The 27,935-nt window shown below is 52.7% G+C and overlaps 7 protein-coding genes across 7 annotated transcripts; 3 read left to right on the forward strand and 4 right to left on the reverse strand.

Annotated features, from left to right (window-relative positions):
- Nucleotides 1-413: 413 nt before the first annotated feature.
- A1O1_02393 (uncharacterized protein) lies at nucleotides 414-1,274 on the reverse strand (the record flags this gene model as incomplete). The annotated part of the gene is made up of 1 exon (XM_007723304.1): nucleotides 414-1,274. One exon carries the CDS (start codon nucleotides 1,272-1,274, stop codon nucleotides 414-416), a length of 861 nt encoding a protein of 286 aa, XP_007721494.1.
- A 1,465-nt stretch (nucleotides 1,275-2,739) lies between these two features.
- Nucleotides 2,740-12,323, forward strand: A1O1_02394 (uncharacterized protein; the record flags this gene model as incomplete). The annotated part of the gene is made up of 2 exons (XM_007723305.1): nucleotides 2,740-3,013; nucleotides 3,070-12,323. The coding sequence occupies 2 exons, from the start codon at nucleotides 2,740-2,742 to the stop codon at nucleotides 12,321-12,323; spliced, it is 9,528 nt and encodes a 3,175-aa protein (XP_007721495.1).
- A 717-nt stretch (nucleotides 12,324-13,040) lies between these two features.
- On the reverse strand, nucleotides 13,041-15,392 carry A1O1_02395 (methylenetetrahydrofolate reductase (NADPH); the record flags this gene model as incomplete). Its single annotated transcript, XM_007723306.1, has 1 exon — nucleotides 13,041-15,392. One exon carries the CDS (start codon nucleotides 15,390-15,392, stop codon nucleotides 13,041-13,043), a length of 2,352 nt encoding a protein of 783 aa, XP_007721496.1.
- Nucleotides 15,393-16,197: 805 nt separating this feature from the next.
- On the reverse strand, nucleotides 16,198-21,735 carry A1O1_02396 (histone demethylase JARID1; the record flags this gene model as incomplete). Its single annotated transcript, XM_007723307.1, has 5 exons — nucleotides 16,198-17,434; nucleotides 17,488-20,251; nucleotides 20,305-21,201; nucleotides 21,255-21,303; nucleotides 21,370-21,735. The coding sequence occupies 5 exons, from the start codon at nucleotides 21,733-21,735 to the stop codon at nucleotides 16,198-16,200; spliced, it is 5,313 nt and encodes a 1,770-aa protein (XP_007721497.1).
- A 1,052-nt stretch (nucleotides 21,736-22,787) lies between these two features.
- On the forward strand, nucleotides 22,788-24,050 carry A1O1_02397 (uncharacterized protein; the record flags this gene model as incomplete). The annotated part of the gene is made up of 1 exon (XM_007723308.1): nucleotides 22,788-24,050. The coding sequence occupies one exon, from the start codon at nucleotides 22,788-22,790 to the stop codon at nucleotides 24,048-24,050; it is 1,263 nt and encodes a 420-aa protein (XP_007721498.1).
- Nucleotides 24,051-24,073: 23 nt separating this feature from the next.
- Nucleotides 24,074-24,803, reverse strand: A1O1_02398 (thymidylate kinase; the record flags this gene model as incomplete). Its single annotated transcript, XM_007723309.1, has 2 exons — nucleotides 24,074-24,606; nucleotides 24,659-24,803. 2 exons carry the CDS (start codon nucleotides 24,801-24,803, stop codon nucleotides 24,074-24,076), a joined length of 678 nt encoding a protein of 225 aa, XP_007721499.1.
- Nucleotides 24,804-26,318: 1,515 nt separating this feature from the next.
- A1O1_02399 (uncharacterized protein) lies at nucleotides 26,319-27,798 on the forward strand (the record flags this gene model as incomplete). The annotated part of the gene is made up of 2 exons (XM_007723310.1): nucleotides 26,319-26,562; nucleotides 26,633-27,798. The coding sequence occupies 2 exons, from the start codon at nucleotides 26,319-26,321 to the stop codon at nucleotides 27,796-27,798; spliced, it is 1,410 nt and encodes a 469-aa protein (XP_007721500.1).
- Between the last annotated feature and the right edge of the window lie 137 nt (nucleotides 27,799-27,935).

The raw sequence follows: 27,935 nt of genomic DNA on the forward strand, positions 1-27,935 counted from the left end.
CATACGGTCGATGTACTCCGTGAACGGTGACAGTTGTACTCCAAAAAGAGAAATCTACAGCGACTGATAGGCTCTTATCTATGTTCTGTATTGTACATCAAAGGTACCTAATTAGATGGGTCGCTACCAACTACTCCGTATGCTAGTATTAGTATATATTGTCGGTTTGTTGCTTCGCCAACTATATTTACTCTTAATGCCATCGATGATGGAGGCTAGAAAACCGAGAATCAATAGACATTGTGTCGAAGGATATGTGCATTATGAGTCAACTCAACTAAAAGCATTCCTTGAAGTGAACGCCAGACGCTGGTACTAGTCTCTTGTAAAAATACACACCAGCCCATGGTATCATAAAGTCGTCGGATGCACACACTCTCAGGTCAGTTTTGGGTTTCGGCCATTCGCCACATCTAGAACAATAGTCCTCCAAGAAGCATGCCGCCTAGCAAGCCTCCTGCAATTGGCAAACCGACACCGCCGCCGCCGTATTGGCCATAGGGTCGGTTATAAGGGTAGGTCGGGCGAATGACTCTAACATTCGGATTGGCGTAGTAGGGACCTTGGGCAAAGGGATTAACTCCATAGCCTCTGGCACCATAGCCGCCATATCCATACCCAGGTCCGCTAGGAGGTTCGATGTAGATGTCTTTGCCATCTTTGTCTTTGGCGAAAAATTGCGGCTGACCAGTCATTTGAGCTTTCTGCATTGCCTGGCGGAGTTTGAGATGTGCCTCATAGTACCGTCGCTCCTCTTCTTCTCTCCGCGCTCGATCACGGACACGCTCTTCGTGAGTGGTGCCGGTGACCTTGTCCTTCAGCTTTTCTCCAAAGGATTTTTTGTCAGCGGCTTTGCCGGTCGCAGGCCGTGGCGGAAGAGACGGGTTGCTTGTATGGGCTTCGTCCTCGGAATGGTCTGCAGAATGCGGGAGATGTTTTCTCAGCCGGTCCTCTTCTTCCTGCAATCTTTCGCGCTCTTCGGTGCTCAGCTTCTGCACGACTTCGGGGATGTCGAGCGGATGTTCCCAGTACGACTTCGGGGGATCTTCCTTGGTGTTGACGAAGAATTGGTGGTTCTCTTTGGGATCGTAGGACCGCACCCAGCCGTCGGGGAGAGGTCGCTGGAGGTCTTCCATGGAGCGTCGCGCAAGCGCTGGAATTCCATTCTTCGCTTTGGGCACTTCAAGGTGTGATGATGCATGAGGTGGCGCCGATGTGGTGGAGGAGCCTGTGGCCGCGGCGTACGATGGCGGGGGTTCTGCAGGTGCTGACATGGTAAACTGTCACCAGGGTTGTGGTTTTTAGGTTGAAGGAAGGGATGTTGAGAGAAAGTAGTGTAGATGAAGATGAACGATTTTCGTTTATCCTTGTCGTTACTACTAGTAGGTTAATTAGTCGAGAAACAAGAAGAGAAGCAGAGAAGGTGGTTGAGATGGGAAATACAAATCATCAGCGAGGCTCATCGCAACAGTGACGCACATGCGCCTTCGACCGGAATTGGTAGCCTGCCGCCGATGGGGGATCTGCTCAGCCACCAGTACCAGCCAATCATTTGGCAGCCTTGCGCTACACAGCCACAGCCCAACTGCGTCCAATCGCATCGTGGTACGTTGGGTGTCTAGGCCAAGTTGTGGCAAGCTCGCCCACTGCGAACTTCAACGTCGCAGCATCATCAGTAACTGCTTCTATCGTGGGCCGAATAATGGCAACACATCAAACTCTACCTTACGTTCCCAATAGTACATTCAGGTCGGTAGCCCAGGTCATGACGCGCCGTTTCAAGTGGTTGCCATATTACTCTGGCTTAGCACGTCCACGTCCGGGTACCTGTCTTCTGCACTACAAGGTACTCCGGATTTATAGCTCCTCCTGTCACATCAAGGCTGATCGAGTCTACCGGCTGCGGCATGTCGAACCTCATCTTAGTGCATACTAAGTATACCTTCCTTCTCTGAGTCTCCGTCCTTGTCAGGCCGGTCTGGCGTTCGGTGGGAAGGCGCTTTCTGCTTATTGGTGTTGGTCACTCACTCCTTCAGCCTGTTCCATATTTCATCTAGTGCATGGAAATGAAGAGTCGATAGATGGTGAATGGGCGCCAGAATTCTTTGCGAAGCTGATAAGCACTGGCTGTTGATCATGGAGGGCCTCGCAGATGTCACTCCCAGACATTCCAAGTGCCTTGTTTGTGGTCTCTGGGCTACAACCACCATGAAGTCATTGTACAATGCTAGAAGAGGTTCTTTGACAAAACTTGTGAATACTGCAGCCATGATACTGTCTGGCCAGAAAAATCATGCGGAATGAGTGGGACATTGGTGAGTAGAGGATGAAAGTCACCAATATGACCGACAAGGCTGCGATTTCTGCCTGGCCCCGGTAACAACAGCCTGCGCACTGGGGAGTCCTTCAGTATCTCTTTCAAGTTGCTCACATTGACTTCACTTCACTGCGCTTCAACAACTGCCTCCTTGTTACTTCGCCAAGCTCTTCTCAAACAACAACCTGAGATCTTCCAAGATATTTCTTTCGCGCTTCCTCCAATCTCTCTCCTCTCCCTCTTTTCCTTCTCCCACTGTTCATCATATTGCACACATCTCTTGTACAAGCACTCTGCTGAACAGTACTGCTGTCCCCTTCATCCAAACCTACCTCTGGTCCCAAACTCATCATCTCAGCTTACTCTGAGAGCATACACGTTCCTACTCTGCTGCTGGGCCGTCAGTGGTCCTTGAGGCCGCAATGAAGCCAGAAGCCGTCAGCTTCATCTTTGAGCATGCGTTTCTCCCGCCCAAGCTACCGCAGTCTGATCACGAGGAAGCTGCCTCTGATATTGTCCTCCAAGAGTTCTCACGAGCCGTTCGCGAGTTCTCGCTGTCCCAAACTCCTCGGAGCAATGAGGCGCGTGTGTGGGCACGACTGGCGCGGTCTCTGCCAAAATGGGCCAATATCTATGAATCTGGCATTCCGTGCAGCTCCACGATCATCAACACTCTCCAAACTATGGACAGCGACGGTAAGAAGAACATACTGACAACCATGCCTCGAGTTTCCTAACTAATTTCGTCCCAGACACCCTCTTGTTTTATGTCAAGCCTCAAAACGCTGCGATCGTCGTCAGAAACAGGTCTACCGGCACAATATTTGAGTGTTTCGAGGTCCTGCCTAAGACTGACGCGGTATTGGCTGCCAAAGATGCACTCATAAGACAGTTTCCCGCCAGGGCGGTATTTGTACCAGTCGAGACCATGCAGAATGCTTCATTTGTACAAGAGCTTGGAACTGCGATTCACAAACTGTCGGTCGAAGAACTGAGATTGGCCATGGAAACCACTACAAAAGCCAAAAATACCGTGGTAGAAAACCGCCAGTCTGCGCATCCCAGAGCCGTTTCCGAATGGTTGTTTGGGGTTCTCAGCAGTTATGGGCAAGCCACTTCAAGCCCGACTATCTCCAAACGTGTTCATGACGACGTTTGCTGGACCAATTCTTCCAAACCACCTTGGCGACGCTCAGGAATCTGGCTCAGTGCTCGTGTGGCCCTTCAAATTGCCTTACACAACTCGGATCTTGCCGGCGAAGAGCGATCTCACTACAAGAACTTCATGTTGTTTTTCCTGTCGCGCCTTGCTACGACAATCTCAGCAGTAAACATGTCACCTGATACACTTCATGTGCTTCGTGTCAAGTTGGCGAGACGAAACGCAAAGCTCGGTTCTGGAACATTTGCATTTGTGCAGGAATCTGTCCGGGCTACTCTTTCACGCCTCGGCCAATCCATGCAACTTCAGTGGAAAGAAGTGACTGAGAGAGACAACTTGACTCTTCCAAAAGTGCCTGTCCGGGATTTATCTGCTCAGTTGGCCATGAAGAATAGTCAGTCCGCTGTGAGACATGTTTGGGCTCGCTCTCAGCAGTCTTTCACTTACCCTCAAACCACATTCGCGCCTCACGTTTCAGTCAGAATCATGCTAGATGACACTCAGCTGCCAGACCCCTCAATGTTCGATAAGTCGGGAGACAAGCTCGTTGCCCTTGTCGCTTTTGAGCAATGGGTCCGTTGTCACCTTTCAAACTGGATGCGCCGGAGTCATCCGCAGTCATCTTCTTGCCAATTGCTGTCTTCGTTGATGCGCAACTATCGGAAATGTGCAGCAGCGAAGTACAAGGGACATCCACAAAGTGTCTCACTTATGCTTCTTACACTTTTTGACATCTGGGTCGCCCTGGATAAGACTGCCACGGCAGTCTGTCCCCTTCTGCGCCAATATCCTCCGGACATCGACCCGATCATTTTTGCTCCTCTTCTCCTCTGCAAGCGATCTGAACTGGAACGCTTGCATCAGATCGAATGCCACCTATCGGCACGCCTGTCGGCCTGCAACGTGGGTTACCCTTCCCTGTTCAGTGACCCATCACCCGATTGCTTTGCTGTCCGATATTTCGACATATCGCCGGCCTTACAACGACTACGGGCAAAGATTGAAATCCAGGCGCGCTCTAAACGTCAAGCCAAGCTAGAGGAGTGGGAAAGGAAGAAAGCAGACTTTGAAAAGCTTATGGAAAGCGTTGAAGCTATGGAGTGTGGTATCTTCGTTCCTCGAGGCCCTGACTGGGTCGGGCGTCCTCGTCATGACCGCTACTGCAAGAGATGTGCCAAAGAGCGGACTGCTAAGGCCATCACAATTGAAAAGCACGAATGGCCTCTGCCCGAGGAGGAGGCGAACATCAAAGCAGTCATCTTTGAGCTCAAGCCACCGGAAGCCATTGTCGTCTGGCGTGACGCAACGTGGTTTCTTGTCCATGACATTGGTAGGGCATCAGTGCCAGCTGCAGATGTAAAGCAAATCTTGCGCTCGTATCCTCCACTTGCGGCGTCCGCCCGAGCTCAGAACATCCGTGTGACGCTCGCATCATCAGTCAAATCGATGCAAAATGCCCACTACTTCAAGTCGGGTTTGGAGATGGATGACGTGCTCGTCAAAAACGGCCTTCGACCGAGAATGTTTGACACCGACAGCAAGATCTGGACAGAAGAACAGGAGAGCCAGTCCTCGCTGACCCGATACTGCAACGCACAGCTCCCAAAGCCCCTGAAAGGGCACCTGAGTCCCTATGTGAACATGAACACACATACACAGAACTCGATCATCGCGCAACATTGCAATTGTCCTCGTGAGATGGGGCCCCATGAACATGTCCTTTTCGGGTCTCTGCGTTCTGGAGAACGACTACAGTGGATGACTATCCTCACAATGTTGACCTCGGCGGAGATTGACCTCAACTCGACTTCTACGTCAATTCTACTTACGCATGCCATGTCACAGGTGGGGACCGCCGGCGTATCTGCACCAGAATATCTACGCGAATCCCAGCAAGACCTTGCAGTGGGATCCTTCTGTCACGCTCTCCTGAATGCACTCGAGTCCAGCTTTGCGGGAATAGAAGCTAACTGGAAAGAAGTCACTGCTGCAAGTGTAGTGCTTGCGATCACTTTCAAAGTGTTGTCATTGGTACCAGAGCGCATTGACGTGTCTCGATGGAAAGATCTCGTGCAGCGGATTCGCAAGGCCGGCATTGTATGGATCAGTCAGTTGACGGAGCTCCATATGCACCAGAAATCAGAGTCCACAGGAGGCCTCAGCCTGAAGGATCTATCTCGTCAGATCGTCAATGCCTGCCTCTTGACACGACAGACCTTCAATGTCGATGAGCATCTACTCACGTCACTCTTTTCAGATGATGGCGCCATTGCTGACTACATTGAAGCAGCCATCCATTTGCACGATCATCGCCAACAGGGCGCTGTGGCTGATGATCCCAAACAGAAATCAGATCTCTTGAACGACGATTATCTTGCGCGGCGATGCGAGAAGCCTCTCCTCGACCAACTCAAACTCCGCAACACTGCGATTTCCGACGGTATCAAGCGAATCTGGCACTCTGCGACTTTCACAACGGCATGGACCATCGTTCACCAGAATGACACCTCGTGGCTACAGAGTAAGGTGTCATCAAGACTTGTTCATTTCAATGTTCTCACTGGGAAGCTTCTGGTCTCCGGGCGACCGCTGTCCCACCTACCGACAACATATACCTCGCACCCACTCTATCGCTCTATTTTTGGCGAACTCGATCTTGATGTCTCTGCCTCGGACGTCGCTGACATGGAGTATCTGTCCAAACCCATGTTTGAGGGACACCGCATCTACTTTGGAATGCGTGGTAAAACTCTTCTCCTGCGATCAAGTATTGATGGTCATTTCTTCGAGGCAATTCTTCGCGATACTTTCAGAGGAGATATTCCGGAGTCTATCGTCAAGAGCAGCATACCCTGGATGTCTCTGGATGATGGTCGAGTCCTCTTTCGTCCAATCACCCGACCCTGGGAATCTCATGTCGACGACTGGGTACTATATCCCGCCATTCACTCTGGAACGACGGCTTCTATGCGGACCGATCACGCGTTTCTGATTGATCATGCCAGTGCGGTGGGGAGCACAATATGTGACATCTTTCGTCCTTTTGAACGCCGAGATCACATTGTCATATCGAGGCATGATCAGACAACGACTAGAATCAAGCTTCCCCGATATCACCTGAACTTCTTCGTCACCCTGAAAGGTGAGATCCAATGTCAGGAACTCTCTGCAGTCCTGGATACCTCCCAAGTCATTGGAACGTTGTATGGCTTGAAGACTCGCTTGGTCCTTCGGGCAGTCAATAATGTTTCTTCGGTTGTCCGAAGTGTCCTGATCCCAAACGGTGACGTTGTTCTATCTATTGCGCGACCTCACGTTAGTGCTGGAGTCCATCTGGCAGATGCTGAAACTCTGTCATTCTCTCATTATCGCGTCGATGATAAGCTAGGCCGGCTGATCGCAGATGATTTGGAAGGTCATCTGTTCAAGTCGTATCTTCACGCCATCACCAGTTTTCCCGAGAACGACGAGCTTACTAGACGCACTGGAAGCGAGGAAAGTCTCCTCAGTCTCTCCGATCCGATTACTCGGACCTCTGTGCCTTTCTCTGCTCGGTCGCAGACGCTATTGCACCTGATCGCGCAACTCTCACCTAGGCGTAAGTTTTACCCGGTCGGAATGAGAACGATGCACTCTGATGCATTTCATGATTCTCTACCATACCTTTCTCAACGTGACATCTTCTATGGCACTGTGGTCGATATTATCTCACACAATTCCAAGGCCACCTTCTTGTTTGAGTCGCAAGATGTGCAGCGGTTGTCATACTCTGGAGATCTGCCATTGCTTGACAGATCCTACCATCGGACCCGCAAGCTGTATCCTTGCGAGTCTGTATCGACGGGACAAACCGATCCCGAGGACAAATGCTACTTTTCTCGCGACCGCGATGAAAGTGCAAACCAGGCCGCGGCTGCCTCAATGGCGGGCCTAGCCGGAGCCTGGCTGTCTGCATTCAGTGTGCGCGCAGACCTGAGAGCCATGGTCTTGGGATGGGAACAGATCAACGGCTTTGGTGAGGAGTATTCTGCGTTTTCCTTTTCGAAGGTCTTGAGCCAGGATCTACAACAACAATTTGCCAAGTTGTTGATTTATTGCAAAGGGCATTCGACCTCTCGTGAACACCTGGCTTTTCTTCTCTCACTGATCGTTTTCGGCAATCCCCGTCTTGCGCGTGAGCTGAGGACTGCCCTTGCATTTGCGATCTCACCACCGTTGATGCAGCTGCCCGCCCCTGAACACAACACCTATAACCTACGTCAGGGATACACAGTTAACCGCGGGGAGATTCTGACTCTTATTGCACAATGTGAAAAGGGCTTCACACCTGCAGCATCGTCGGACACCAGTGACAGTGACAGTGATGACGAGGACGATGATGCAGAACGAGAGCAATACGAGCGCGAGCTAAGCGATCAGCGCCAGCGGATCATCATAACAGTAGAAGCAGCCTGGCCGGGCGACTCGGTGCGGCTTCCCGGGAAGAGGTCGATTGACCATTACAATTTTGCCGAACTGAAACAGTTACTGAACGGTAGGCTGGCAGCTTGGTACAAGAACCATGTTTTCTTGTCTCAACTCGACGCGTTTGACCAAGAACTGGAGACGATGCATCATTCTTGGTCAGGACCAACAGTCCAGAGCAATATTCTTCCTGTTCCTGGGCATCATGTGGTTCCTGGGCCTCAAACTCAATTCTCCCTCTTGGATATCATGTGCTCGGTCCCCACCGCCGAGGAAGTTCTCCGTCAGAGCAGACCCAGTTGTTTGGATCAAGATCTTGCCCGGTCCATATGTCATCGCGAACATCACCAGCACCTGGCAGCAAATGAGCTTCGTTGCACATGGGAGGAACTGGAGGACATGGTTGAAGACTTGACTACGGACTCGAGTACTATCATCCAGGAGTACGCCAAGTCCTTAAACGAAAGCATCATCGCGTGGAAGAAGAAGACGGCAGAAGAGCAGAGCAGATTGAGAATTGTGATCCAGTCCACTCTGAGTGAAAAGGCCAAAGACGTGAAAGATCGTATCAGCCAGATTCTCTGTCGGAGTCGCCGACTTCTTCAGCCATGCGAGTCTCACCAAGCTCTGGTAGACGCAGGGATTTGGCCCCACGTCTCTGAATTGACACTACTACAGCTGCTCACCGCGCAACACAGAGAAAGAGTACCCGGAGATTGGATCAAGATAATCATACTACTGGCGCGAGAGGTGACGGCCCTGCAACGAGTGGAACGCCTGCAGAAATACATGGCCGCAAAGGACAATTTTGCCCTCCAGTGCGAACTTGCAAACCCTGCGCACGCGGCCTGGGAGCCAGAGCAGTGGCCAGACTGGCTGCTGCTTGAGATTCAGAACAACATCCTGATACGACCTGTGCAGGTGCGGGTTGCGCAGGAACTGATCAAGCCGGAGAACGGCCTTGTTTTGCTCGGTATGGGCGAAGGGAAGACAAGTGTGATCTTACCCATGATTGTCACGGCTTTGGCGAGTGGCTCTCAACTTGTGCGCGTCATTGTACTGAAACCACTTGCAAACGAGATGCTCCGACTTCTATCCTCGAGTCTTGCAGGACTGGTCGGTAGGACCGTTTATCATCTTCCGTTCTCGAGGCAAACATCCTTGAATCTCGAAACACCTGAACTGCTGAAGGGCATCTTTGAGGATTGTCTCCAGAGCTGTGGGGTGCTACTGACTCTACCAGAGCACCTGAATTCCTTCCGCCTCGTTGGAAGCGACAAACTCGGTACGGACAAGAATCTCTCGATCGAACTCATCCGCCTGCAAAAGTGGCTAGATTGCAACACTAGGGATATCTTGGACGAGAGTGACGAACTTTTGAAGCCGGCATACGAGCTCGTGTACACCAACGGAGAGGCCAATGTTCTATCAGGGGCGCCTGATCGATGGATCGTTGCACTAGAGCTGCTTGCTCTTGTACAACGAGATGCTGTCCGCCTTCAAAAGGCATGCCCGGCTGGGATCGAACTTGAAATGCGCGCTCCCGCTTCTTTTCCTCACATTCGAATCCTCAATGAAGAGGGCGCTCGCCTGGTCACTAGAGAGCTGGCCAGGGAAGTGGTCGAAGGAAAGCTGCCAGGGCTTCCTCTAGGTCATTGCAATGCGAAGACCTTGAAAGCCCTTTACCATTTCGTGCATGACCAGGAAGTTGACTCTGCTCAGTTCGGCTTGGTATCCAAACACTTCCAAGGCTCGGCGCAGTTCGACTTGCTCTATGTTCTCCGGGGTCTGATATCTCAACAGATCTTGGCCCATGCTCTCCGCAAACGCTGGCTTGTGAACTATGGTCTGGACCGAGGTCGCTGTTATGCTGCAGTCCCATACCGCGCCAAATCAGTCCCGTCCCCAAGTGCAGAGTTCGCACAGCCGGAAACATTGATTCTTCTCACCGCGCTTTCTTTCTATTACACTGGCATCCAGCGGGAGGACTTGGAGCGGTGTATCCTGCTACTGTTGAAGTCACCGGACCCGGGTGACGATTACTCCAAATGGGTGGCAGACAGTACACTGCCAAAGAAGTACCGAAGCGCAAGCTCTCTCAATCTGGACGACGCATACTGCATCTCCGAGCTTTACACTAATCTCCGCTACAACAAAGCTGTGATAGACTTCTTTCTCAGACAGGTGGTGTATCCCAAGGAGGCCAAAGAGTTCCTCCACAAGCTTTCGAGCAGCGCATGGGACCTTTGTGCGAATGACGGCGGGAAAGTCACTTCCGGTTTCAGCGGGACTTGCGACAGCCGGATTCCATTGACATGTTTTCAGAAAGATATTGAAGACCTGCGTCACGGAGCGGCGTCGACCCTGGCGACATTGTTGAGATACGATAATCGCAAGTACATTTGCGCAGCATCCGCGTCAGGTCAAAGACTGTCCACCGATGAATTGCTCGAAATCATCGTGGAACACAAGCCCCAGAGCCCAGCCGTCATCATTGATGTCGGCGCCCAGTTTCTTGAGGACAACCGAGAGATTGCTGAAAAGTGGCTACGATTGTGCTCCGAGAAGATGGCTGCTATCTTCTTCAGTGAAAATGACGAGAAGATGGTGCTTAATCGGGATGGGAGCACTGAACTATTTGCTTCGTCGATATTCAAAGATGAGATCGGACAATGCATGATTTACCTCGACGAGTTCCACACACGAGGGACAGATTTTCAACTTCCCGATCACTTCAAAGCTGCAGTTTTGCTCGGCCCGGGGCTTTTGAAGGATAGTTTAGTACAAGCCTGCATGCGAATGAGGAAGTTGGCGGTGTCACAATCAGTGACATTCTTCGCGCCACCAGAGGTGGACAATAGCATCCGCGCTTTGCTTCAGGATCCCGCCAACATCGACAGTTCCCACGTCATCCGTTGGTGCATCTCGCAATCCTGCCGCACACTTAGAAGCCAACGACCGCTTTGGGCGGCGAAAGGCATCTCACATAGCCGGCGCCGACTGGCTTTCCAGGAGCACGTCAACACCAATGGCAAGGTCATGAACAGCGACCAGTATCTCGACAAAATCCGAGAAAAGGAGCGTCGTCATGTGTCAGAGATGTACACTGTAAATCGACAGAACAAGAAAGAGCTTTCTTTCCAGCCGTCGGAGGGCGAAAAGAAGGATCCCATCATGAGCCAGCTTTTGGAGGAATGGGACAACACTGAAATCAAAGACATCAAGGACTCCGGGATATCCGAGGAGCAAGAACGGGAAATTCTGCACGAAGTCGAAGAAGTACGAGAAGTCCAACGCCCTAAATCAGCCAGGCCAGCCAGGCCAGCTGTGTCTCAAGCTCTTTGGAATTTTATCAGCAAAGGCCAAGTGCCTGAGAAAGCGGGCGACTTTCGTTCAGCATTTGAGGTCTTCTTGAATACCAGACTGGCGTCCCAGTACAAGCGCCGGGAGTGGCCCATGGAGGTGTTCGTGACGCAGGACTTCTTGCGGACCATTGTGACCGTTGCCGCTTCTCCACAGGATGATTTCCTCCGACCAGTCCAGTGGGTGTTGTTGGTCAGCTGTATTAGGCAGCCCATCATTATCAGCCCGCACGAAGCCCAAGGTTTTCTCCCGGCCATCCGCATGCATAAACGTGCCACCCTCATCCTCTATCAACCGCGAACTGGGAGGAACATGTTACCTTTTGACGGGATGAACATCTACCGCGTCCCAGCGAGTATGGAGCCGGTCAACGTCGCTCCCGACGCGATCTCGTTGCTCAATCTATTTGCAGGTCAGCTGTACTTCACCACATTTGAAGACTACAAGCGTCTCTGTGCTCTCATCGGTCTCTGGGACGGGGAAAGACCGCTTCCGAACCAGAGAGAGGTGGCCAGCGACAACTTTGTTTCTCCTGCGTGTCGTGCAGCGAATGGCTGGACCGAGTGTAAGTTCTCTACAAGCCCGGTGGGGATGCTCAAAGCTTTCATCGGCATGAGAAGACTTGGGATTGAATGGGGCCATACTCATATGGGACGCATGTTGGGAGGACGGATACTGCGGTTGGAGGACTTCGAGGACCCAAATGACTTTCTGGCTCAAGAGTTAGGCGAGATGACTCTCGGAGAGGGTCGGGAGGTTGATGAAGAGAGCGCAGATCAGGAGAGCTCGGACGGGGAGAGTTCAGAAGAAGGGAGCTCGAGTGGACCGGGTATGGATGTTGCGAGGTCAGATGGGAAGCAGTCAGATGAGCAGAGTGGAGAGGAAGAGCCCACGAACGAAGTGGAATCAGCTGAGACATGTCGAGCACATGAGACTTCAGATGATAATGAGGGTTCGGACGAGGAGCCCACGAACGAGGTGGAGTCAGACGAGACAAGTCCAGATGAAGAGGACTGATGCAGCGTGACGAGGCTGCGGACTGGAAGTGTGTGCAAAGATTCCTGTTTGGCTGTCAGATTACGATCAGGCTTTCTTCCTCCTCCTTTTTGAGCGATCAAATGCTCGTCTCCGGGCTGGTGGTGGTCATGGATGGATAAGTGACAACGAGTATGTATTCCGCATGAGACCAGAAAGCCTCCCAAAAATAAAAGTTGTATGAGTTCAAAATTGCTTCCTCCTCCTACCATGCGCCTATCCGCATATTTACAACAGCTTCTATGCTTAGGTGGCACCGCAAAAATGATATAGCTGCCTATGAGGTAGGGTGAGTCGTCCGTAAGGTCAATATAATAGGCGTTCTCCTGCACGTTGGTGTACCTATGGTACTGTCTACTGAAATTTTGAAGGGTGGCTTGGTAGGTCGGTACCTAGGTACTTTCATCTTCCCCCAAGCATCCGAAACGCCATGAAGAGCCTTACCAGACGACGATGACATTTGTGTAGTACGGGACAATACTGATACATGCATACCTAAGGTATATATACAAGGTCCTTTTCCGCAACAGAGGAGACCTGTCTGTCTCCTTTTACGTGACTATACTACACCAACATGCAGATGATGTCCCAATATCAACTTTCATACCCGCTGGGGTTCTATTCTTCTCTCATTGAATCTGAATCTGAATTTGAACTTGAACTTGAACTTGAATTTGTGTTTGAATCTCATTCTTATTCTCATTCATCAGAAAGCAGAATCTTCCACAATTCTCCCCCCTGACCCGCATGACCCCCAATGTACGTGTGTCCGACGACATTGACCAGCACGGACTCCCTACGCATCTGCTCTAAAAACTGTTCCTCCTGGCTACCGCGGGGGAAACAGCGGCGCCACTCGCTCCAGATACTGTATGCCTCTTCGCCCCATGCGCGGAAACTCTCGGCCTCGATGATGGTGGGCGTCACGATCTCTTTGCCGCGGAAGACGCCCCAGGTGACGGCATTGACGCCGCTGGTTGGTATTGTTGATGTGGATGTCGTCGTAGTTCCCTTCGATGTTGTTTCCGACGTAGGAGCTTGTTGTTGTGTTGGTCCATCTTCGGTCTTGGAAGGCGACGAAGCCTCTTGTCTTTCTTCCTCCTCCCTTCGACCGTCCTCAGCCATCTCCAACAATTCACTCGACTCAAACTCTCCATGAGCATCCGTTTTCAACCACCCGACTTGCTGAGGCCCGTACTTGATCAGTCGGGGTCGAAGCTTTTCCTCCCATTCGCACCGCGGACAGAAGAACTCGACAAACGCCTTCTGGAACACGAACCCTTCGCCCGGCGGACCCCAGCCAAAAGTCTCGTCTTCACTCCTGACGCCGTCGACGGCCGGCTGGCTCGCGAGTGTCCAGTAGCCCTTGTTCTCGATCAAAGCGAGCAGGTCCTGTCGAATGACTTCGGTTTCGGCGCGGAGGGCCGCCGGGCCGCCGCTGTCCACGTCGATCTCGTCGCTCCAGGGCACGGCCTCGAGCTCGCCCACGACGTGCCGGCGGAACAGGGCGGTCACGTCGTCGCGCGACTTCGGATGGTTCCAGAGCCGGCGGGCCGTGATGGGGCCGACTTTCAGCGTGGGGCCGTAGCCGTCGATCTCGCCGAACGCGGGTGAATGCGAAGGTCCCCAGCGGCCGTTGGGGAAGTCGTCCCATGTCGCTTCCCGTCCTAGAGAGCCTTGGCCTTCGGAGATCATGAGGTTGTGTTTCCTCGTCGGATCCGACGCGGGGATTCCCGTGCCCCGGTTCGGTGCGAGATGTTGGTTCACCACTGGTGTGGTTGTTTCTGCCTTCTCGGCCTCTTTTTGTAGCTGTTGTTGTTGGTGTTCCTGCCGGGCGTGCTCGAGAATGACTCTGTTATGGGGCTGTGCATTGACGGAACTGGTTCTTCGCTTGGTGATGCCAGCCTTGAGGGGAGAGATGCCATTCTGTGCTGTTGTTCCGTTGGACAGAGCTGATGTCGCTGTTGGTGTTGGTGTCTTTGTCTTCACGTCGTCGTTCGCGATGGCGTCCGAGTCGGAGGCATCGCTTGACGCGGCGGCGCCCGTGTCAGGTTCGGAGATGGGTGGGATCAGCCCCGTCCGTTCGAGGATGAAAGCCACCGACTTTTCCAGATTGAGGGTGTAGAAATGGAAACCCCGCGGCATGCCTTCGGGCTGTGGGAGCGTCTTCATCTGGTCGATCAGCTCACTCAGAATGTCGACTCCGACTCTCTTCACGGCTTCGTCATCGGCCTTGACAGCTTCGATGCGGCGGGAGATATCTTCCGGAATCTTTGCGTGGCTCAGTTTCGTGATTCGTTTGATGATCTGGTAGCTCTGAATAGGCATCAGACCCGGGATGATGGGGATGTTTGCGAACAATTTGTTCCCGTCGTCGTCCACATATTCCCTCAGTCTCTTCTCGTACGCTTGGTAGGCGTTGATGTCGTAGGTGAGTTGGGTCATGATGAAGTCTGCGCCGGCGGCTACCTTTTCTGCCAGATACGGCAAATCGTGCTCGACACTCTGCTTCCCTGCCTCCGGATTGCTCTCATCCGCATGGCCTTCTGGGTACCCTGCGACGCCGATGGAGAAGTAGTCGCCATAGTTGCGCCGGATATACCGTACCAGGTCGACGGCCCAGACAAAGTCCTCGTTGCTGTCCGTTCCCGAGCCTCCGCTTCCTCCTTCATTGGTGTCTCTGTATTCTTCTCTGGGCGGATCGCCTCTTAAAGCCAGGATGTTTCGGATCCCAACCTCCTTGGCGCTCTCCAGGGCCTCGTCCACCATGCTTCTCTTCATGTTCGTACATGTCAAATGCAGGACGGTCGTCAGGCCTAGCTGTCTCTGACATACTTCGGCCAGTTCCAAAGACTTTGTCGCTGTCGATCCACCGGCACCCCATGTGACGGTCACAAACAGCGGGCGGAGGGCCGCGGCCATCCGAGCCAGACGGGACTGGAGGTTCGAGAACCCGGACGACGTTTTGGGCGGGAAGAATTCGAGCGAGAAGTAGTGAGAGGAGGGCGGGAGGGAGGATAACAGCGTAGGGAGCCGGTCGTCGTCCGCCATGGTGGACCGACTGTTTCTGCTGCGCTGCCGCTCAAGTTGATTGATTGTAGCAATAGAAGAGAGGTCGGCTATGGCATGGATACTCGGCCAGCCAGGGTGTGTCGTTGAAGCTGTTCAGTGTCGGTGTCGGTGTTTGTGTTGGTGTCGGCGTATTTCCACAGCTGTTTTGACTTGAAAGAAGCAAGCCACTGTTGGTGATTTCTTTCGGTCTCACGGTCTCACGAATGGTCAGGAGAGGGAGTCTCACAGCAGCTGGAAGAATGTTGTGGTGTCATGAGTGAGTCTTCAAAGTTGCGACACAATTAATTAATTAATTACAGTGATTGCGAAATTGCCCCGCGCACGCCAGAAACTTTCCTGATTGATCACAGTCGCTGTGACGCCAACATTCATTTCCTTCTAACGATCCGAACAAGTTGTAGAGGAACATCACACTACTTAGTCCTTTAATACGCCATGCAGGGGAGAGAGCATGTTCAGCTGGCATATTCACATACATGATGATATCAGTGAGCAGTGAGCAGTGATGATACACGCTGCCTTAAGGTATTCAGCTCTCTTGTACAAGTCTTTCCGATTCTAGTCAGCGGTTGCACGCAGTCCGGCGAAACATCCATTCATCATCTCGACCATACTCTTACCGCATCTACCCCAATCAAAGTGCAATCGACCTGCCAGCTTCCAGCTCGCCCGAGCACGATACGCCAGGCCCATACCACAAACCCCGTAGTTGACCACCCCATGCAACATCATTGGATGGATACGATCATGCTCCTCATGCTCGACGCCCTTCCCTTTCTATCACTCAGCTTGGCCCGTCCCCATTGAGAAAATCGTCAAAATGCTTCGACACATGATCTCCATCGTCTAATTCGCCATGGTCGTTTGCCGAGTCATGACTGGCAGTCCGGATCATGTCCAAGGCTTCGCTTGCATGGCTGGCTTCATGTTCAAGACTAGGACCTGCTTCGTTGTTCACGTCGCCGTCGGGATGCGTCATATCCATAAACATGTTGTCGTAATCTCCGCCGGGTGGCGAACCTCCACCAGGTGATGGGGATTGACTGGCAGACGCGTTGGCAAGACCATCACGAAGATCATCCTCGCCATCCAGCCCCAACCCAGGGTTCGGCCGGAACAGTGGAAACAAGTGGTCATGATTCCGAACTTCGCCAGAGCCACCACCGGAAAAGGTGGGCAGCATCGGGTCCCTTAGGCTCTCAGGCCGTTCTGCTCCGGGGCTGAACAAGGGTGACGGGGAATGTGGAGGGAACGATGGAGGTCTGTTCACTCCGTATGACGTGCCATACGGCGCGGGCCCGGTAGCATACCCAGGCTCAAAGCTGCCGCTGGGTCCGGGGATGCCATTTGATCCTTGCCTCGCGATCCCCGAGGGACTATCCGAAGTTCCAGCCGTCTGGCTATGGGTGGGACTGGCAGCTGAGCCTGGAGCCGATGGTGACTGCGTGCTAGGCTTGGGTAACAGAGGACCGGTCATGAATGACTCTTGCGTCTTTCTGCGCACGTATGTTTTGCTTCGAAGATGTGGAGGGAGATCCTCAGGTTTTTCCACTCCAAGCTCCTTCATCAACTTCTGTTGCTTGGTAGGTCGAGGCTTGCGTGTCGATAGACTCTGGTCCAGAATGGGCGGCGGGATGGGGGCAATGGGATTCCACTTGTGCAGCTCTTGTCGGAAAAGATTGGTCTCATAGGCAAGCAGTACTTCCGCCCCTTCAAGTTTGCGAAGATAGAACAACATCTCCGGCATTTCTTCACTCGTCTGGCAGAGTTGGTTGCCCTTGGTGTATTTGGTAAGGAAGTCCCGGAAAGCCTGAGCTTTGTCAATGATCCTCCTCAGCAGCTCCTCTTCTTCCGGTTGGAAGGGGAGGTCAATGATCTCGTCCTGCCAGTTCTGAAGATCTTCGAGCTTCGGACGCGCTGCGTCTCGCGGGATCTTGACTCGCCAGTCACAAATCGGACAAGTGAACGTTTCACATTCCTTGACTTTGCCTCGGGCTAGTTTGAGACATTTGGCATGGTACCTAAACAAGGATTTGTTAGCTCGGCCACGGGAGCGGGAAGACAAAGTACTCACCAGTCGCGACAGTGTTCGCATTCGATCATGAGACCCGCTTCTGGCTGCCGGCAGATACAAAAGACTGGCTTCTCGTCGTCCCCAAGCGTGCCCTTGTCAGGACCCTCGGCCGGTGTCGCTTCTCGGGAGGCGGGTTCGATGGGCGGTCGAAAGGTGTCGTTGAGGTCAAAGCAGAAGTTGTTCTTCTCCTCCACAAACTTCATGTGCTGCTCGAGGATGTGAAGAGGTGCATTGGCCTTGCCGAACAACTTCTTACCTTTCCTCATCCAGTCCTCGTGTCTTCTCAATTCTTTCTCCAGATCGGCTGCTCCATGGGGCTTTCCATTCAAATCCTCTAAGCTCTTCACGACTTCGCGGACATGAGTGTATAATGGCCGCCGGCGGAAGTCGGGGTCGTGGCTGCGTTCCACCAGCGTGATGATTTGACGCTTTGCTTCGCGGTTCTTGGCCAGAATCAGGTCCATCTGCTCCAGAGTGTCCTTGTTGACTGGGAAGACGTGGTTCTGCACCTGTGAATGAAGCGACTCAAGCTGCGGATAATGGACATCCTCAGCTGCCATCACTTCTTTGGCTTTGATCTCCCAGAACTCGCCCTGGCGTACCACTTCCGTCAGGAAGATAACCTCGGGCACTTGCGGCAAAATGTCCAATTCCTCACATCGTTTCAGAAGAGCCCGACATTCGTCCAGCGTTTTGGACTGCACGTCTTCTTGTACCTGTCGGACTTCCTCAAGCCATTGCGTACGCGCGTGGACTTTCTCTAGACTCGTGAGCTCAGGCATGGCAGCCGAGAATGAGCGTCCCTCCTCCAGTAAGGTTTCCAGTTCCTGCGTGGTTGCTTGATGCAGGCCTGACAGGACTCGCTTAACGTTCGCCCGCCATTCATCAATGACTGTCACTCTTTCCTGGAGCAATTCGAGTTGCGGTGCACTGAACCCAAGCTGTTCTCCATCGTCGATCAACTCCTTCATGCGTTCCAATGTCAGCTGTGGTTCGTCTCTCTCATCTGTCTTGCCTGTCCGAATGGACGAACGCCGCCATGCTTTCTCGTTCTTGCGTCTGTTTTGCTGCTTCCGAGTCAGATAAAGATTCGCCTCATCCACCCACTGGTCACATCGCTTCACAAAGTCGGCGAGGTCATCTAGGCCATTCAGCGGATAGGGTATCTTTTCCCCTTCAGTCAGCAGAGTGTGCATGGCCTTGAGCGGAGGGCGAGCATCGTCCGCAAGCAGAGACTCCAATTTTGTTTCCCACGCCTCAGGGACACTAGCTTTGTCCACAACCTTTTGAACCACCGTCTCCAACTCATGGTTGGTATAGCGCAACATGAGGCTATGGTTGGGACCCTGCATTCTCTCCTGCAGAGTCTCCGAGCAACAATCGGCTTCTCTGGGATGGCGAAGGCAGCTCACTTTGCCGCTGACGTGACACCGAAATTGTGAGAGGTAGGAAAATGCCTTGCAATAGCAACATTGATACTCCTCCTCTTCCAGTTCAATATTCTCGACCTGGACACGGAGCCCACAGGCAGGGGACGGCTCAAGCGCCAGAGTATCGAATGTGCATGAATTGTGCGGGGACAGAGCTTGGTGCAGAGCCGCGAACTCTTTGCGTTCCTCGAGCTCACGATCTCGAGTGCGCTCCAACGCTGGTCCTAACCATTTGGCTGTCTTGATCGTAGCATCTGAGGCTGCTGCGGTGAAGAGCAGTTCATCATGGGAGAAGCACGGCTGACGACGGAATTCTTGAAGTCGACGTACTCCCGCTTCGCCAAAGGGTTCCCAATCCGCTGGGGCGAAATTGACCGCCTCATTGAAGTTGAAGCCGTGGTTGAAGCCAGCATGATAGGCTTGCGGGAAGGTGATGACGAACTGTCCTGCACGTTGATCAAGCGCATAGACTTCCACGCCAGCTTTCCGCAGCTGGCTCGGCGGTAGAATGGTGACCAGTTGGAATAACAGATCAGGTTGTGTCTCGAACAATTCTGGCACCGCCTTTCTCATGGCATCTTCAAACTTGTGAGCGTCTTTACCGGGGATGCCATACCATGTCTTAGTTGCACCAAAGTGTTGGTAATTGGCGGAGTATGCATAATGATCCTCATTATGCCAACAGAACGTGGAGAAGCACATCCCGACATACAACCAAGGCACGGTCATCCCAGAGATGTCGCCCTTGATATGCCTGAAAAGCGAATCTTCCAGGAAAGGCATGACGTTGAGGTTCCAAGGGTCCTTCGAGTACGGGTTCAGGGGATTCTTTTCTACAGTGGGAAACCCGCTGCCATGCGTGGTCGAGTGAATATCCGCGCCATATTCGACCTCCTCCGTATCTGTGATGTCTTCCACGAGGCGCCAGAATTCCCGCTCAACATCGTCCTCGGTGGGTCGCTTCTGCGTATTTGTGATTGGGTCGAATTGCATTCGCGAGCCGAAATAGTGGTCCTTGAAGTTGCTGGCCCTCTCTTGGAATTGTTTCAGGGAGTAGATATTGCCTTCTTCAAACCCGTAATCGTTGGTACCAACCAGGCATTTTGAGCAGTGCCAATCATAGTCGGGTATCTGCTTCAAAGGCGGGTCGATGCAATGCGTATGGTAGCCTAGATCGCATGTGTCACACACCAGAATATTTTCCTTGTTGTCGGACTTTCCGCATTTCTCGCACTTGTCGCCCTGCCTCCGTGGTAGCGGCTTGGGCCGAGTCTGAGGAGTAGCAGAGCGCATCGCCGGAACGTGGTTTCCAGGAATCGTGGGGAGTCCATCTGCTTCAATTAGCAAAGACTGCAACTGCAAACTGCGGCACGATGAGTCAACTAACCTTTCTTGGGTCGCTTGTTTCGCCGGCCATTCGGCCCATCCATGTCGCCGTCCAAGCCTTCTGAACCAGATTCACCGTTCAGGCTATCATGACTCATGGCCCTCTTGAGCGGGTTCGGGGTCCCATTTGGCATAGCCGGACCTTGAGACTGTATGGTGGTAATAGTGGGACCATTGATCGGCAGGAAAGATGGAGCCGGGCTTTGCGTCGCGGGAAGCACACAATTTGCCTCCTTTTTCACAATAGGAGGCGGAAGAGTGTTGACTGCAGTAAATCCCGAAGGTTTATTGACGGCAGCGAAACCACTATTGACGGCCGTAAAGCCGGAAGAGGATACAGGTCTAGGCTGGGGGGTGGGTGCTGAGGTTGTTGGCATAGGTTGCGGTGGCGGCGGTGGTTGCGTCTGTCCGGAAGTAGCCTGCATGGGAGAACCATCGACAGCGACAGGCTGCACCCTGGGTGAGGCTGCACCTATGCTCGGAGGAGCGGACTGCGGTGGTGGTGGTGGTGGTGGCGGATGATGGGTCATTGCATGGTGCTGAGGTGCAAGGGGTGGCGGATATGCTCCTCCTTGCTCAGTTTCGAGCTGCATTTGAACACCAGGCTTTGCGTATTTCAGCCATTCTTCATATGGATGCAGCCATCTTTGATAGGAGTTTTTGAGCGACGTCGATAGCGATGACATGATCTTCCCGCTGTAGCCCAGGTCGCGTCCGATTTCTGCCCATTTTTTGTCCTTGCAAACGCGCTCGAAGCCGCCTCGGATCTCAACGGCCTTCTTGAGTTTGTAGAGATCGAGGGGCCGTTTGTCGACGCTAGGGAAGCGATTCAGGTGGGCACCGTACTGTTTGTGAAACTTGGCAAGTTGGTCTAGATAGTTGAGATTTGTTCGGTTGCCTGCGGGATATATCAGTACTCGTCGAGGACGGGCGACCAGACAGACTACGCACCTCCTTCGACAAGGTTGATCTCCTGGCGACGAGTTCGGAAATGGAAACGCTACATCTATTAGTATGGGTGAAACGATGCCAAGTCGTCCTAAGCATTGGAAGCCTCAATACGTACCTCCGTATCGATGGCAAAGTCGGGATTCCAACTATCTGGAGGGATGATCCTGCAGATTCCGTATTTGCTAGCCTTTTCTGCAATGCTTCGGATATATGCCATCGGGTCTCGAAATTCGGCCTCCGTCGGCCTGAAGGTCGGCGCTTCGGGTATGCCATGTGGCCGCGATCTTGTGGGAGGATCGCGACTGGAGGGATGGCCTTTGCGCTCAACGGTTCGCAGGTCGAGAGGTTGAGCACGGCGAGCACTGTAAGGGAATGCCGGAGTGGCCACATTGGGCGCGACACCGTTCGCTCGAGGGGTTGAGGATGTTTTGACGGTCGCAGTGGCTGGTGCAACACCACCAGTAGACGGCGGAACAACCATGACTGCGACGATATGCAAGGTTCAACCACCACTTGTACGCTCTATTCGGATAATGCTTGTTCTGAAGACGACAATCGAGGAGGGCGGTGGGGTGGCTGTTTGTGTGATGAAGGATAATCGGTCGGGCTTAGAGACAAGTACTGATGAGCGATGTTATCGAATAGTATCGACAAGGCCGAGAGGGAGGAACGAGTGGCAGCAGGTGAATGCGGGTAGCCTTGTCTATCGCACGCCGAGCTTGAAGTACTCTGAGCGAAGTGCTCTAGCGGCACTTCAGACAACCGAACCTCACATGCGAATGGAGGAGGACTGAAAGACCGCGAAGTAGAAAGGGAGGAAGAATCGGATGAAGAGTGAGTGAGTGCGTAAGTTCAGGTCGACGAGTGCGAGGATGGACAAGTCGGGCAATGGAGGCAGGACAGGATCCAAAGACTAGCGGATGGAGAGCACGAGATGATTGGCCGCCGCCACAGGTGCCACAGCGGTACAACGTGTGTACTGTACGGTACCTGCGGCCACCAGACAAGCGCAGTTTTATTAGCAATGCTTTGATAGTGCGAGAGTGGAGTCGAGCTGCAGTCACGTGGATCCCGATATCGTGATTAGGCCAATGCTCCGCAGTTCAATGCCAAGGCACAATCCGTTTAGAGACTAGCGTGTGTATTCTTTTGATCTAGTCCAAGATAGTGCTAGTCAAGCGCTGTTTTATCGCAGTTCGGTCGTCTCTGAAGCCCTGCGATGGTGGCGTGAATGGTGGGAACTCCCGACATCCTTGAACGTCGACCACGTACAGAATATACAGAGTACATACCCTAGCAATAGTGTGGGATCAGAGAGATCAGAGGCAGATAGCTCTACAAGTTGTCCTCCTTGAGAGCCAATCACGCCCACGGTGGCTCTCTCAGCTGTTAGCCAGTGGCGCGGAGCCCGAGTTCAACCCCAGCAACATTTCTACTTTGGCGCGTCTTGTTTATCAGAGCCTGGCGCCTGGGAAGACTGCCACTCATGCCTCGCTAGGTCGCGCAAGCCGATGTCTACGATCTCTGATTAACATGACGCCTGCGATGGACCTCAAACCTGTCCCGGCCTTTTATTGCTGTTACCTGCTTCGCTCTACCGTGCGCCGGTCCAGCGTCTATATTGGATCCAGCCCCGACCCAGCCCGACGTCTTGCTCAGCATAATGGTCGAGTACAAGGCGGAGCAGTGCGCACATCCCGCGCGAGTCTTCGACCATGGGAGATGGCTTGCATCGTAGCAGGCTTTCCTTCCAATATCGCGGCGCTTCAATTCGAATGGGCCTGGCATAACGCTCACTTGACCAGACACATCGCCCCGACTGAGCGCATTTCTTTCGCCACCACACGAACAAAGACTTCGGCCCGGACAGGAAAGACGACTCGAAGACCAGGCCGGCCGAGAACATCTCTCATAGATAAATTATCCAACCTGCATCTCTTGCTTCGCGTCCCTTACTTCTCCAGATGGCCTCTCGAGGTTCGCTTCTTCAGCGAGGATGCGTATCGCTCATGGGTGACCTGGTGTGGACGGGTCGACTCGCATATTCGTCCAGGCATCAAGATATTTTTCGATCCGGCGCAAACGGTTTCGCAGGAGCATGAATTCACTTCAGCCCAGCCAGCAACCAGGAAACGGAAAGCTGATTTGATTGGGAGAGGGGGCGTTGACGGTGTGGATGCGACATATGCACGCTTGCGTGGGGTGTTTGAGAAGTGCCGGTTTCTTCTCGATGAGGGCGACGACCAAAGATGCTCCGTGTGCGGCGACGGCATTGACCTCCACACGAGCCTTTTCGTCATCTGTCATAGCGCTGAATGCCAGGGCATGTCCCATATGACCTGTCTAGCGGATGCATCGCTGGGATCCTGCGAGTCTGCTTCCGTTATTCCTGAGACGGCAAGCTGTCCGTCCTGCAAACAGGAACATCGGTGGTCGGAGTTGATGCAGCAAGTGACCCTCAGAACCAGAGGACTGAAGGAGGTGCAGAAGCTATTACAACGAAAGGGCAAAAGTACCGTAGCAACCGCTGCCGAGATCATGGAGACCGAAAGTGAGGATGAGGAGGATGACGATGACAATAATGGCGATATGCTCACTGCCCAAGAAGTGGTAGATGAAGAAGCTGATATGAGTGACGACGACGGGCAGGAGGACAACGCGTCGGTCGCCTCGATCGGCTCCACAGACTCGTTCATGAGCCCGAGGTCCAAGTCCCACGTCGGGACAACAGTTGGTAGGAGTCCTCAATCGACGAGACTCGAGATTGTCATTGAAGATAGCGAAGATGAAAGATGAATCCGCCCGAATCTAGATCTTCATCACGCCGGTGGCAGTAACGGTCCTAGTTTGCGCAGTTTCTGTGACACATCATCCAGCGCCAGCCGAGGGATACCATTCAGGATGTCGGTCGCAACCTCGTCCATGGAACGTCCTGCGTCTACAAGAGAGATAGGTACATTGTCGAGTCTCGTAAACAGCTCCTTGAACAACGTCCGGACGCGTGCCTGCATTCTTTCCGTCTCGTACCGCTCCGCACCATAGCCACCGCGCTTGGCCGCCTCTGCGGAAGCAATATCCAGGAAGAACAGAATGTCCGGCTTCAGGAGGCCAATTTCGGGATACCAAGCCCAGTCAAGGGTGAGGTCTGGATTTTCCTTGGCCGCTGAATATACTGCTCCTGAGAACGAATAGCGGTCGACGATCACAGTGACTCCGTCCAGAAGGTCTTTCTCGATGCTTTTGGCGGCTTCCCACCGGTTGGCCGCGAACAACAAATGAATCGAGTGGTCATCTTGCTGAGCCTGGCCTGTCAAATAGCTGTTGATCATCTGGCCAGTGGGCGTAGTCCTGTCTTTTTGACGTGAGCTCCAACATACAACCAAAGGGGCGATGTCCGGACCCACCAGGAAATTTGGTATATCGCACTTTCTGCCCCATCGATTGGAAAGTGTTGAAGAGCTGCTGGCACTGGCTCGACTTGCCGGACCGGTCAAGGCCTTCTATCACGATGAGCAGACCTCTCGGTGCAGAGATAGTAGCTTTCTCCATGGCACTTGGCGTCATGTCTCCTTCTGCACTCCACGTCCCCGGCGCTTTCAGTCTGAGAAAAGATCGGGGCTAGATACTCAAGTTGTATCCATACCATCAATACACGAGGTGTTGTGAAAAGAGATATTCTAATTTGGCAGGATATCTGGCCGCCTTAAGACAATCCTCAAATGGTGCACAACATGTCGCCGCTTTATGCTATTATCAATCCACTTCAGCCTTGTTTCATGGCTTCCAGCTTCCAGCTTCATCTTCTCCATGCAGAGATACATTATCAATATCACCGCTGAAGAGGCGGGAGACTCTATGTCATAAAGCATGTGGGTAAGGAACAGGATTGACATCTGCTTCCTTCAGACAAAGACTATCAGCGACTCTTACATGCCCAATTTGTCCCAAAGTACAGAGAGGTTCCTTGACAAGAAGAAGATGTTTATCAATCCTCTTATTGGCATAATCGTGGTTGAAAACGAGTGTGCCATAATACTGCTACCATACTGCCATCATGCTCGTTGTGGAACTCCGCCTAACAACCGGATCTGAACAGACGATTAAAAAGCCAGCTAGAAACCACAGACCAAACTACAGGTGAATACCTCCTGGTATACCCTTTCCAGTCTTCATTGAGCAGCCTAGACCGTGCGATCCATTTCGACATCATAGCCAAATGTACTATGTTCGTGGTGTAACCTGCTAGCATAGCCAACATGATTCTTTCCGCATCCGGATTCTTGCAGATACCTTTACCGGCGAGAGCAACATACGCGCCGCAGCCGAGTGGTATGCCGAAAGATAGGAGTGGCATAGTGATTTCGTCGATGTAGATAAAGTATCGTCCAGGTTCTCTGGGGAGTGGAGGTGGAGATGGAGGGGCCTAAGGCGCGGTGCCAAAACGATGTGCATGTTGAGAGAGTTTGGTTTGGTTTGGTTGATGCATGTTGAGAGGTGGTACGCAGTAGTAAGCGTTATTGCACATCGTTTTGGCACCGAGCCTTTGAGTTACCTACATATTAATGGCCTGTTGGCTGCTTCATGCCGAGCTTGCTGCTGAGCCCTTGCTACACGGTAGCAGCACGATGGTCCATATACATGGAGGTCGCGAGCAGGGCATGTCATATTCTTCCTACTGCGTGTCAAGCAGGGAATGTCTCAGGGCACCAACAAGCAGCTTCAGCATGGCCACAGTGCCTTCTTGTCGGCGAACCGGCCTTGCACTAGAAGAGTAGAGTATTCTTGAACCACACAGCTTCACGGTCTGTAGTTGAATTCAAAGGAGAGTCGGAAAGATACCTATAACGTAAGACTTGGTCGATCTCGTCAATCTCAGCTGCCATGCCAGTTTACTGCCAGTTGTATCTCTGTAGGTGTTTTAGCATATCTTGTCACAATACTCCGCACTGCATCTTATACGGTGGAGTTATAATCACTCAGCCACATCGACGACACCGCGAGATCGTCAATTTTCTGATATGGGTCAAACTTCCCTGAATAGTGTCAAACCAAAGGAATGGCACGATGGAGGGCGTAGACGGTGCCTCTCTGGCACAGCTACCAGACGAAATGTTCAAACTTGTGCTACAACATGCCTCCGCATCAGAAGGCGCCGCAAGACTCGGCCAGCTAACCCTACGGTCGAGACCTACCATCAAGACACCGCACTACATTGTCCCGACGTCGCGAGGCGTGATACCGCACTTGTCGCAAGACAATGTGCAAAAGCACACCAAAATTGCCGCGGTATACTTGCCGCTAGAAGACTGTATGTCGTCGGCTCTTCAGCGCCCCCAAGCTGCCCGCTGACCTATGGGCTCACAGTTGATCCATCATAGTTATCGAGAAGCCGCAAGCCGAAGCGGCCATCTACAGTACGCCGGTGCAGAACGGCGAGTCGCAATTACGACGATACACCTGTCTGCCCGACCAATGTCTGTCCGTGTTAGGACCGCGGCGAGTCCCCAGTATACCTACTCCGGCACACAACACGAATTCTTCAGTCGCCATTTCAACCTCAGTGGGGTTTCGGTTTCTAGAGGTGGAACAGTACAACGAAGCCGTGAACGACCTTGGGGCAGATATCTCGGCGAGTCTGGCTGATGTTGTCCGCGCGGAAAACGCCAGCGCGAAGAGGCTCGAAAAGAGCGTCGACAGAACACATGCCTGGCTTCGAGACATGGTGGAGAACAAAGCGCATGAGCATGATGGGCAACACTTGTCACCTGTGTTCGCCTCTGTTCCACCTCTCGAGCCACAGCGGTTGTCGTTGTATCTCTCCGACCTATGCGATGAATACAGATCACGCATATCAGGAATATGCCTCTATTCGCCGTCGACTGTGGTCGCCCTTCCCGAGGGCCTGCGACAACTGCCGATCGTATGCCTCGACGACCCTCAAACGCCGCAAGCAGTGCTTTCCGCAATATTCGCCGGCGTAGATATTATCACGGTGCCGTTTGTCACACAGTCTTCGGAAAACGGCATTGCCTTGTCCTTTTCGTTCCCGGGTTCGATGGAGTCTAGGGATGAAACGCTTGGAATAGACATGTGGTCCACGGCACATGCAACCGACCTTTCACCATTGAGTCCAGGATGTGAATGCTATTCCTGCAAACGTCATCATCGAGCATATGTTCATCATCTACTGCAGGCCAGCGAAATGCTGGCCTGGACATTACTCCAGATCCACAACTACAGCGTTATGGATTCCTTCTTCGCGGGTTTCCGACGGAGCCTCGAACAGGGCACATTCGAGGCAGATATCAAGACATTCAACCGAGCGTATCAGTCCGAGCTGCCCAAGCCGACTGGCCAAGGGCCCCGGATCAGAGGATACCAGATGAAGAGCGTGGGTGGGGGAGAACCAAGGAAGAACCCCAGGGTGTACGGTAGATTGGACGACCAGATGCAGAAGCTAGCTGAAGCCGAGTCTGGTGTTGCCACGCCTGACGGCAATTCCGAAGATATTGAGAAACACGGCTTAGCGAAAAGACTTGACTAAAAATGCAATAATGATGCGTTCCAAACCGAGACATAACCCGAGAGTTCCTATCTTCTCCACGCATCGAGTACACCTTGTTTGTTCTTCTCTTCTCAGCTCCGCGCGTGAGGATCACCATCGCCCTTCGACATCCATCC

Source organism: Capronia coronata (assembly GCF_000585585.1).
Source record: "Capronia coronata CBS 617.96 chromosome Unknown acBCG-supercont1.2, whole genome shotgun sequence".
Classification (NCBI taxonomy): domain Eukaryota; kingdom Fungi; phylum Ascomycota; class Eurotiomycetes; order Chaetothyriales; family Herpotrichiellaceae; genus Capronia; species Capronia coronata.